General features: G+C 39.7%; 1 protein-coding gene across 4 annotated transcripts in view; it reads right to left on the minus strand.

Annotated features, from left to right (window-relative positions):
- COL4A4 (collagen type IV alpha 4 chain) overlaps positions 1 to 12,156 on the minus strand; it is a 135,198-nt gene that overhangs the window by 66,414 nt on the left and 56,628 nt on the right. For all 4 annotated transcript variants that reach the window (XM_043578010.1, XM_043578009.1, XM_043578011.1 and 1 more), the window contains 10 exons: positions 11,947 to 11,982; positions 11,674 to 11,715; positions 8,907 to 8,987; positions 8,031 to 8,084; positions 7,699 to 7,758; positions 6,778 to 6,822; positions 6,404 to 6,457; positions 5,641 to 5,710; positions 4,528 to 4,632; positions 1,093 to 1,257 (listed from right to left, as the gene is read on the minus strand). In XM_043578010.1, coding sequence (XP_043433945.1) covers positions 1,093 to 1,257; positions 4,528 to 4,632; positions 5,641 to 5,710; positions 6,404 to 6,457; positions 6,778 to 6,822; positions 7,699 to 7,758; positions 8,031 to 8,084; positions 8,907 to 8,987; positions 11,674 to 11,715; positions 11,947 to 11,982 — 712 coding nt within the window. The remainder of the gene's footprint in view (positions 1 to 1,092; positions 1,258 to 4,527; positions 4,633 to 5,640; positions 5,711 to 6,403; positions 6,458 to 6,777; positions 6,823 to 7,698; positions 7,759 to 8,030; positions 8,085 to 8,906; positions 8,988 to 11,673; positions 11,716 to 11,946; positions 11,983 to 12,156) is intronic.

Genomic DNA, 12,156 nt, shown 5'->3' on the forward strand with positions numbered 1-12,156 from the left:
GGTTAAAAAGCTCCAGGAGAGATTTATTCAAAGAGATAATACTGATAAAATATTTCATGAGTTAGAATGGAAATTTATACAATTCTAGATGGTTTGAGGTTAAATTCACAGTAGGCATATTGAAAAGCAAGCAAACACACACAAAAAAACCAAGACTACTCTTAACAAAATGGTACACTAGAAAAGTAATAACATACATTATTGGATGGCAGACCTGGTGAACAGCATTTATGTAACCATTCAGTGTAAATACTGAATACTTTTATGTAGTCAAAACTAAGAGAATAACTACGTTGAATAGGCTTTGGGAGTAGAAAATGTGCATATGTGTGGTGGGGAGGGACTGAACGAGAGCCAATTTCATCTTCTATGGAAGGAAGTGAAAAGATAAGTCTCAAAGTCAAGAATCAAGAAATTGCAATACAAGGTGGTGCCTGGGTGGTTCAGCCAGTTAAGCCTCCACTATGGCTCCGGTCACGATCCGCCCTTGGGCTCTGTACTGATAGGTGGAAGCCTGGAGCCTGATTCAGATTCTGTGTCTCCCTCTCTCTTTGCCCCTCATCTCCCCAAAAAAATAAACATCAAAGAAAGAAAGAAAGAAAGAAAGAAAGAAAGAAAGAAAGAAAGAAAGAAAGAAAGAAAGAAAGAAAGAAATACAAGCACATTTAAGGACACTAGAAAGGCAAATAAAAAAAGATTCCAATGACTTGTGCGAAGATAATTGCCCCTGGGGAGGAAGGAACAGAAGAAGGGGTTGGCTAGGATGGCAATTCTTCACAACAGGCTTCATAGAACTGTCTCTTACACCACCTCTATTTATATAACTCTGATAAAAATTAAAACGACATTGAAAAAATAGAAATTGTAGTAATTTACAAAACTCTATCATTCACACTTAAATCCTCAACCATATGCTTTAGCTGATGTGATCTCCAACATCAGTCTACTTTTTTGTATTATTAATAATACTAACTTGGCTCATGACATAATGGATAATGTTAAAAAATATTTAGAAAGTCACATTTTCGGAATGACACTGCAGATATCACATGCAACATAAATGCCAGTGAACGTGAATGAGGAGCACTTTACCATCTGATCCTGGAGGGCCCTGCAGTCCTGGAGCTCCAGGCAACCCAGGTGGTCCCGGGCTCCCTGGTTTCCCTGGAGTGGAATCAGCTCTCCCGGGGATACCGGCTGCCCCTGGAAATCCAGGATGACCAGGAAACCCCCCTGGCCCAGGGGGTCCCATCATGCCTCCAAGAGAAATTGAGAATGAAAACCACATGTATCTCTCAGAGTAAACAAACTTTTTTTTTTTAAGAAGAAATCAAAATCCGTACATTCTTCCTTAGACTGTAAAAATTTTTAAAGGAAAAAAATGTATTTCAAAATTAACTTGATTTCCCAGCCATAAGAATACCTCACCTTCTTTGAAATAAGCCCACAAGTGGAAATTTTGAGGAATCGGATTTTCTTACTTTTTCCCTATTATTTAGGGTTATTGGAGGAAAAAACACATATTGTTTAATTAAAATTATTATTTTTTCAATCTTTCCACTTTGATATTGGTTAAAAATAATCTGGATGAACATATTAGCACATGTAGCAAATAAAAATATGGACTCACATATCATCTCCGTAAGATATAGAATACCATACCTTTCATAGCAAGGTAGGTTGGGGAGAGGCATAGAGGTGCTGTATTAGAACCTGATCTCTCTCTCTCCAGCCACACGTAATTACACACGCTCCATGAATGTTGAAATGTTCGGTGTGTTCAGGGGTCAAAGTGAGTAAAAGCTAAATCCTGCTTTCTTGTGACATCTGACCCTCTTACTGGGGGCTTTGGCTAAAGACAGCAGGAAGCCTTCCTGTGAGAAGCATCTTCTTTCTGAGCATGAATCTCTCTGTGGAAGATTATAGTTTCCAAAGATGGCTGCCATGGTAGCTCTCATCCCTCACACTCTTGTTCCCCTCTCCTTGAATGTGATGGGATTTTGTGATTGTTTGGACTAACAAAGTACAGCAGGAGTGATGCAATGTACAAAGACGATGGCTACGTCATTAAAGATGATTCAGCTTCTGCCTTGTGAGCTGAAATGCTTGGGATATGGAGCCACCATAGAAGCAATATCACTGCTCTGAAGCCACCATGCTCTACGGAAGCCTAAATAAGTACAGAGCCAGACAGAGAGGCCATGAGACTAAACAAAAGAAAGAGGACAGAGATGCCCAGCCAGTCCTCATGTGTCTGTTGCAGCCACATAAGGGTGATGAACATCCCAATCTAGAATTGCTCAGCTTAGCCCTTCCTGAATTCTTGAACCACAGTGAGGGGTAATATGATGATTGGTGTTTTAAGCCACTAGGTTTTGGGTAATTCATTCAGCAATAGACAACAGAAACCCTGTCAGTAATCAGTAAGTAGCATGCTAACTAAATTAATGGCATTCATTACAGTGTGCATATATGCTGGGGCTTTGCATGTATTTTCAAACATTAGCCTTACTCTTGAAACAATCTTGCAAAGTTTGTACCTTATAGAGAAGGCACAGAAATTTAGACCAATAATAAATAACATGGCTAACGGCATTCTAAGAACTGTTTACATATTGCTTCCTTCAACCCTAACAAGAACTGCACTCTAAAGAGGAGAAAACTGAGGCACAGAGAGGTTTCGTAAATGCTTAAGACCACACCACTTGTATGTGGTAGAGCCTGGAATGTTTTTAGTCCATAGTGTAAACACGTAACTAGTTCAGCATACTACACTGAGTGGCACGGCTGGGATTCAGTCACAGGTATCTGACTCCAAAACCCTACTTATCTCATGGTAAATATTTTAGATGATTGTAAAATAAGCATAGCAAAGGCTATGAATATTGGTGTGCTTAAATGAAAGGTGTTCCTGTTGACTTGGCTGTCAGCTTGTCTTCATGTCATTCCTAAGACTTGTCTCCAAACCTCCACAGTCACTGGATGCACCTGGATGCTACCTGGTGTCTTGCCCCAGTCTATGGAAAATGCTCGACCACTTTCCAACAGGGAAAATGGGCTACGGTGTATGGAATATAGCACCTTGAGCACCCACGAAATCAATTCAGTTGTGGCCAGCATTAAAAATTTTTTTTAAAACAAAAGAGTGGCATAGAAAATAGAATACATCATACCCCAAAAGGTATTCTTTTATGAAATTTGTGTTTCAATCATATGTATATGTGGATACACATATGTGTGCAATGTAATGCAAATGCAATGTAATACTAAATATATTTTTTATAATAGATTGCAGTCAAGACTTGAAAGCCATTGGGTTAATTCTTTAAAAAAAAAAACCTTGTGGAATTAAGAGGCTTTCTGTTATATTCAGCTTTCAATCTGCTAGAGATATGTGTTGCTTACTCCCACTGGGTTTTGATTTCAATCTGCTAGAGCCACTATTTTATTATAAATATGCCCAAAAGAAGAAATCTAATACCAGAGGCTAATGATTCCTGACCAACTGAGTACTGTCTACACAACTTAGATAGCCCTGGGTCAATGAAGCCAAGGCTACGGTATCTACAGATTAAATAAACTAAACTTTGCCACCTTTGTGGTCAGTTATCAGATCCTACAAAGCGGAAGCTAGATTCATAGAAAATTAAAGAACTTTGTAGTTAACAGATGAATGTCAGGAAATTTTTCACTCCTCAGTAAATAGAACAAGAGACACGGACTGGATAAAATTACGTCTATTCAAGACTTTCTCCTCGTACATTTAATGAGTTCTCCTGAGTTCCCAGAATGCAAATCTCCTCTACACTTCTATTCCTAATCTTACTTGGGAATATTAACCAGCACAGCACTTGAAGGAGTTCAAAGTCCTATATCAATAGGATTCTTTCCCAGGCACTTCTGCAACTGGATTACCATGAGCTATAAGGTTTTGTTTTCTTTTGTTTTGTTTTGGAGGGGTTACTGATTTTGGGGGGAGGTGAGGACTGTTGTTTTGGTTTTGTTTTTTAAATGAAGGCTGAATCACAGTTTTATCTTTTAATTCATAATTTGTGTTTCCATCTTTCATGAAGAGGAACTCAATTTTCACGAATAGATGTCAACAGGGAGAGCCTTTCCAAGAGGATGGAAAGACCTGAAAAAACACTCTGAGCCTGGCACCAGTTTCCAAATCTTATCTGCCTCTGACAACTTGCCTCTTATACCCACAGATTCCTCACCACACCCCCAAGATGCTGACTCAGTATTTCCGAGGTACAGCTGAGGGATCTGGATTTCTTCCAAGTAAGCCATTAATTGGCTTGAGTTCAGTGGTTCTTAAGCCGTGCTGTACACATAGAAGTAAGAGGCGCTTTGGTAGCAGCAGATGTCTAGGTCCATGCTCCAGAATGCCCAACATTCTTGATCTGGGTGGGGTACGCCACCAGTTGAAACGCTCCTAGTTGACATCAGTATCAGCTAGAGTTGAGAACTTCCAGGGAGGAGGAAGATGTAGGAAATCTGGCACAGAGGCCAGTGGATTTCTACCTGCACAGGTTTCCCCTGGTGGTCCTGAGGGACCAGGGGGACCAGGCGGTCCAACAGACCCCGTTTCTCCATAGCGGCCAGGGCGCCCCGGATCCCCTGGAGGGCCTGCCCAAAACAACAACCCGTGTCAGTGTAATAAACGTATATATACATCTTAAAATTCACACACAATTACTTCTTGTGAGGCTTGGTTGAGTACAACTAAGAGATTGTTCTTGCAGTTTCTCGCCACAGTTAGAAATGCAGGATCTTTTTTTTTTTTTTTAATTTTTTTTTTTCAACGTTTATTTATTTTTGGGACAGAGAGAGACAGAGCATGAACGGGGGAGGGGCAGAGAGAGAGGGAGACACAGAATCGGAAACAGGCTCCAGGCTCCGAGCCATCAGCCCAGAGCCTGACGCGGGGCTCGAACTCCCGGACCGCGAGATCGTGACCTGGCTGAAGTCGGACGCTTAACCGACTGCGCCACCCAGGCGCCCCAGAAATGCAGGATCTTAAGGGGCGCTTGAGGGGCTCAGTCGGTTGAACATCCGACTCTTGATTTTGGTTCAGGTCATGATCTCACCATTCATGAGATCGAGCCCTGCTTTGGGCTCCATGCTGATCGTGTCAGCCTGCTTGGGATTCTCTCCCTCCATCTCTCTCTGCCCCTCCCCCACTCGCGCTTGTGCTCAAGCTCTCTGTCTCTCAAAATAAATAAATAAACTTTTTTTAAAACTGCAGAATCTTAGATCCCTTCTCTGCAGACACATGAACCTTGAGCAGCACTGTCTTTCACACTGACTTGGGTCACTTTCTTGGAGGCAGCATCTTGGTAGGTCTTAGACGGTTTGGAAACATTTTTTAGCAATTAAAATTAGAAGGGTGACATAACAAAAATCTCTGCATACAGCTTACATGCTAAAAAAAATAATATTTGGAGTCTTATGCCAACAGAGATGGTCCAGATGCACTTATCGACCTGCACTTGTAAATTACATATTCTTGCTAAAATCAAGGTATTTAGCATTCCAAGCATGCAAAATACACAAATACTGGGCCAGACTCTTCCGTCAGGGCCACCCAAGTCCCATTTCCTAATAATTTATGGCGGAACCAAGCTAGACACAAACCTTTGAGCGGAAGAGATGGAGTTACCAAAACACCCGGTGGTCCTGGGTACCCGCGATCTCCAGGGTCCCCCTGAAATCATTCATTCAGATACTTTTCTTAGAAATATTAATATTTTTCTCATGTTGCCTGTAATTAAATATTAGAAGGACCAAGGGTGCATTCATTTGAGAAATAAAGATTATAGGCTGACCAGAAAAAAGAATGGTTCATAGAGATCGGGGAATAACAAAAGCATCCGACCTCCACCTGCAAGCAGAAGTAAAGGATCACCTGGCAAAATTCTCACGAAAGAAAAAAAAAAAAAAACTTCAAAAAGTTTTTTCATGCCCATAAACTAGATACTTCTGAAACCAGGAAGTTTCTTAGAAATACTATGAGCATTCACGTTGAACTTGGCAGTCTGGTATAAATAGTCTATTCATCTACAAAATCTGAATCTATACCTTATTTTAGGTGGTCTTATTTAGGTGGCCCCACAGAGAGCTCTCCACAACTTCCTCTGATTTTAATTGGGATACTAGCTGATCCCCATGGAATTTTTGAAGCTTTCATTATTATTCACGTTCAAAAGGTTGATTTCTCAAATGTAAAATATAAACATTTACAACACGCATTGAGATAATATGTACAAAATTAACTCTGTTGCTTTCCAAACTTCCGTTTCTCAAGGATTCTTTCAAATATTTTTAAAAATAAATTAGTTAACATAAGGGATATAGAATTTTATCAGGCTATACTCAAATAAGCCTTTTATTTTTTTACCTTTGGGCCAAGAAATCCAAATGATCCAGGATCTCCAAACAGTCCTGGTTCCCCCTACAAAGAAACACAAACATTCCTTTTTAAGAAAAAATGTGACTGGGTGACAAACTGTCTCACAAACTGTTTAATTTGAACGACACACGCTCACTGAGATTCTGTGCAAAGTCTTAACACTATTTTTGGATTGCTTCAGACAGTTTTGTGTGTTAGTTTTTTTGCACTTACAGCTAGATCATGCAATTCATAAAATAAACGTGTCTCCTTTTCCAGTTACTGTGTGCATACTTGCATGCCCTAGAACGATTTCTGAATGACACTGAATTGTACTTATGAATGAAAATATACTTATCATCTTTATAATCGTGTACATTTACCTTTAATCCTGGAAAGCCTGGCAATCCATAGGAACCAGGATCACCCTAATAAATTCACAAAAATCAACACAAGCAGAATTAAATCAAAGTGCTCAAACCAGTTCAATGCATTATTTTTCACCTTAGGAAACCGCCTTCTGGATATTGAATCTTGGCTCTAAAGGCAGCTGAATAAAAGGAAATATGTATAAAACGGACTGCTTCTTTATAACATCAGCTATTTTAACTTATTTTTTGTTTACTTTAAAAATGCATGTCCTTGCCAGTGTTTTAAATTAAGAACATACTTTTGTTGTTGTTGTTCTTGTGTCTTCACTCACTTAGTCTAATGATTGCACTGGGCTAAATATTTTTGGAATCGTTGCAATATAATTTGTCTGGAGATTAATAGGTACTCTGTGCATTATCAGCAATAAAAATTATCATGGAAGCCAGCGTTGCCCCTTAACTACGGAATCTGGAGCCAGATAAACTCAATGCCCCTGCCCATAGGGGGTCTGGCCTCTATAGTGACTCTATCAGTGATGATCCATCCCATTGGTGGCATGTTTGAGGCCTGATGCTGTATTTTTTTGTAGCTACTGCCCATAGATCAGTACCCTCTTTTGTCAAATAGGCTTAAATGAACGATTCCAAGCTGCTACTGCACCGACACTGAACCACGCAGGAAATGCCACAATCCTGTTCCTACCCACCAATTCTACCTTCTGCCCACCTGGTTTATCTAAATGATGCCAACAGAAGGGACGTTTTGTTGAACATGTCGCTATTACACCATTTGTATCCAAAATATATTGTTCCTGTTTGAGAAAACCTCCACTTTGAGTTCTTAGAAATGCTGATCTAGTTTTGTAAAAATAGGAGAGAGAAAGCCAACTCGCTGACATTAGGGGCAGCAGGGATGGCATGAACCAGCCTTACCCGCGGTCCTGAGAACCCAGGAACACCCTTCTCTCCTTTGGCCCCAAATCCAGGTTTTCCCTTAAAGAGATGACAACATTCAGAGGCATTCAAGCAGCAATATCTCAGCAACATGACATTCAGAAACAAAATGAGATTTAAAAATTACTGCTGGCAGCTTAAAGGAAACAAGTACTTTAGAATAGATGCCCCACGGGATTATGATAAAATAGTGAAAACTTCTATTAACATACATTAGCATTTAAAGCAATGATAAAGATCCATGCAAAACATTGTTTTTCATGAATATAGCATACCATACAAATAAAAAAAAAGGTATTTCAATAAATTACCTTGGGTCCCGGTGGTCCTGGAGGTCCAGTTACACCAGGCATTCCTTTTATGCCCTAAAAATCACAATGAATATTTATCTGGTTTGTTCTTACTTATTATTTAACATACTGAATTCCATCTTTTTCAGAACTTACCCCTTTCAACAATCATTTTACTAATTTTCAAAATAAAGGATTATTCTTCAACTGTTGCTCAATAGCAATTAAGGTCCAGGAGCGTTCCTAAACCCGACTATTCAGACCAGCTCTGTGTGAGAGGTGTCGTGTCGTGGGGCACAGGGGACGTGACCACCATGGAACCAGAGCAGCAGGTGCAAGCTGGGAGTGGAGCCATTGAGAGGAGTGGCTCATTTTGAGCAAGTTAGTGAAAGTTAACCCAGTAATTGAAAACTGACAACAGAATCTGGGTGTGGCGAGTGTAACATCAGTAAGTATCGCAGGCTGACAGGGGAAGTGATGTTTGCCAAACTTCTATTACGTGTCCACTTCTACATACCTGTTACCTTCTCAATGATCAAAACGTCAAGCCCATATGTAACATCTCAAGGACAACTGGACTTCCAGTGGCCCCTTCGGCCCATATACCAAAGACAGTATCAATGGGGCACTATATTCTGGAGGACATGTCACAATTTAGCAGCCCACACTAGGTCTGTGATGCAGCAATTGAATAAACTTGAGAACATGGGTAACTTTCCCAAGCCTCATTTTCCAAGTCTGTACAATGGGGCTAATGACAGTACTCATCTGCTAAGGTTGCTCTGGGATTGATGCCCTGATTCCTGGAGGCACTCAGCACTTTGTTGGCATAGGTACATGTTCAGAAAATGCTGGCTGTGACTACTTTATCAAGGCAACATATGGATTGGGAATTACCTTTTCTCCTTTATACAGACAAGAATCAGGTGGCTGTACCAATAAGGTGGGTCCAGGAGAACCTTGCTGGCCAACTTCACCCTTAAAAAAAAAGGAAGATAATAGGAATTTCATATTAACTTTATTTTGAAATATAATTTGAAACAAAGAAGAATTTCACCCATGTATTGTCATATAATGCATACAGTCCCGTGTGTCATGAGTTTAAAACAAAAATCATGGCAAATACATCATGCAACTTAAAGTATTTATTGTTTTTCACCAGTAATAATACTGATCGTTAGAAATAAAATTAAAAAACAGAAACAGAAACAAAAACAAAAACAAACTAGGGGCACCTGGGGGGGCTCAGTCAACTGAGCGTCCAACTCTCGATCTCAGCCCAGGTCTTGATCTCAGGTTCGTGAGTTCAAGCCCTACATTGGGCTCCATGCTAGGCATGGAGCCTACTTAAAATAAAAAGAAAACTTAAAATTAAAATTAAAATTAAAAAAGATAAATTTAAAAATATAAGCGATTCATAATCCTATCATCAGAGATCTCTATGAAAACTTTGGTATAGTTCTTTGTGGTGTGTGTGCTTATGAGTCTGTATCTGTACACATACCTTGGATAATGTACCTATGTACTCACATGTAGGTGATCAAATGATGTGTTAAATACAATTTAAAAGATAATCAGAATGCTATACAGAATATATAAACATAATTTAAAATACACACAATGGTTTATATTTTGTTACAGTTTCAAGTTTTAAAAGAGTTTTGTATTTTTCTTTTATAATAATATTTTTTGCACATTTTCCAATTATACTACAAATTCTTCAAAAACCTGATTTTTAGTGTGTACACAATAATCTACGGTAAGACTATACTATCATTTATTAAGCCATCCTACTCTAGTTAGATTGAGGCTATTTCTAATTTGTTTTCGATATGTTTAAGCTCTCTGTATAGAATAGTTAACCAAAAGTTGTCATTTATGTCATTAGAAATGTTATTCTCTTGGGAATAAAATGTCCCCTGAACTGGGTTTGCCATGATACAACCAAAAATTCTCACCCTTAATTAGCAGATAATTGGGTTTTTTTACTTATCTGAATATTTCTATTCATTCTGCACTTAGATATAGTTAAGACCAGATGATAGAGCTGGTCACCTGTGTTTGCAAACTAGGCCCATACTGACTGTCATTTTGGACAAGTTCCTTAAAAATCTCTCCTACCTAGCCTTTGTTTCCTTGATTCCTCTGAATCTCACCTTCCTTCTCTGTGAACTGGGGATTAGTTATAACACTGTCTACGTCAAAGTATTATTACTTTATTAAACAGACAATGCACATAAAATGCTTAGCACTTACTACACCGAGTGGAACAAAGATTCTCAAATATATAATTTTTAAGCCATTAATGTTTTTGTTAAGTGGGATTTGGGGAAGAAGAATACTATTTCCAATTTAAATGAAATAATAGAGCCAATAATTCAATCCCTACCTATAACTGGAAACTACAGAAGAACCAGGTTAGGGACCTAGGCTTATTTTTTTTGATGTACCCTAATATTTGATGGTGTTGTTACAGCCACTGCTCTGAAGCATTTATGTTATGTGCATAAATGATTAAACGAATGCAAAAATAATACATAAGCAAGGGAGTAACATGTTTTGGTAAATATAACCATGCTTATTCTTGCAATGTTTATTTATTTTTGAGACAGAGAGAGAGAGAAAGACACAGAGTGTGAGTCCAGGAGGGGCAGAGAGAGAGGGAGACAAAGAATCCGAAGCAGTTTCCAGGCTCCGAACTGTCAGCACAGAGCCCGACGCGGGGCTGGAACCCACGAACTGTGAGATCATGACTTGAGCCAAAGTCGGACGCTTGACTGAGCCACCCAGGTGCCCCTGTTGTGTTGTTTTAATTGACCTTATACTTTAGTAACCTGTACTTTCTGATCCACATTATGTCATAGGCATGTCTGCACATCATGAAGTCTTCCAGTGTATTTTGGGCAATAGAGTCGTTTTGCTAAATGCCTGCACCATAACTTACCCAACCACACTGGGACTCCATGAGAGTGGGGATCAAGTCGGTCTTGCTAAAAATCCCCATATCCAGCACTGATCTTAGCCTGGCAGAGTAGACGCTCAATATCTACTTGCCCACAGTTGTGGCACGAGCCACTTACCAACTGTTAGACATTCAGATTGTTTCCAGGTGAGCTGCCATCTTAAAATACCTTTCTAAAGCTTATCTTTGCTGAGTTTCATGCTTCAGGAGAAAGAACTGTGGATGTGAGGGAGGCAGGGGTGAGGGACAGTGAGCAGAGGTATGAGGCAGGAGAGAGTGGGAGACTGCGTCGCTAAATGCTTTTGGTTCCGGGTGTTTATATTTTTATTTATGTGTAGAGTTTAGGATTCTGAGGAAATTTGTGAAATTAAGCCAAGCAATACAGTAATTAAACAAACCATTATGCTGGATATGCTAAATTATCAGAAATGTTCAATCTCTTTTTGCTGGGGTAAAATGTGTCATATACGTTAACTTGAATTTAGTGGTAAATTTTCCCAGGACTGTCATTTTACAGTCAAGGGTACTGGTGCCATAATAACTCAGCAAAAACAGTATCTCAGCCATAAAACTGGGCAGTGAACACGATAACCGGATAATGAACACGATTGAAGTGACAATCAGAACAGCCTCCCCTTCCCCGCCGCCCCGGCAGCACATACATTTTCACGTCTGCTCCTCCGCGCAATAGGGGATTCTTACCGGTTCTCCCATTTGCCCCTTCACTCCCACGCCAGGATTACCCTGGGAAAGAAAAGGGAAAAAAAGAAAAAAAAAAAAAAAGGTAATTGCTTTTGAATATTTAAAAGGTAATTACAAGCAAGTAAGATTTCTGGTTAAGCAATTAAGTGAAGTTTATTAAATATTTGGGGAAGTCTAATAAGGGAAAGACATAATTCTGACAAATCTCGTGGTCACTAATCTCATTATACACGGACAGTCTCCATTTGTAGCATCTTACTCATGACCACCCACCTTCAAGCCTGGTCTCCCAGGATGGCCCGGAGCACCCTAAATCAAGGGCAAAAAGGCACAAATCAAGTATCAGTCACAGAAATCACAACGGGTCCGCGTTGGGTTGTCTCAAGATCCTCTTTAGGAAACCCTGAACTTTAAAACATGCTGCTGGTCTCCCCCTCCTGGCTGTTTCCTCCCATGGCTTGTTTCCCTGGAGGACCCTTGCTT

This window comes from Prionailurus bengalensis, chromosome C1 (assembly GCF_016509475.1).
Source record: "Prionailurus bengalensis isolate Pbe53 chromosome C1, Fcat_Pben_1.1_paternal_pri, whole genome shotgun sequence".
Classification (NCBI taxonomy): domain Eukaryota; kingdom Metazoa; phylum Chordata; class Mammalia; order Carnivora; family Felidae; genus Prionailurus; species Prionailurus bengalensis.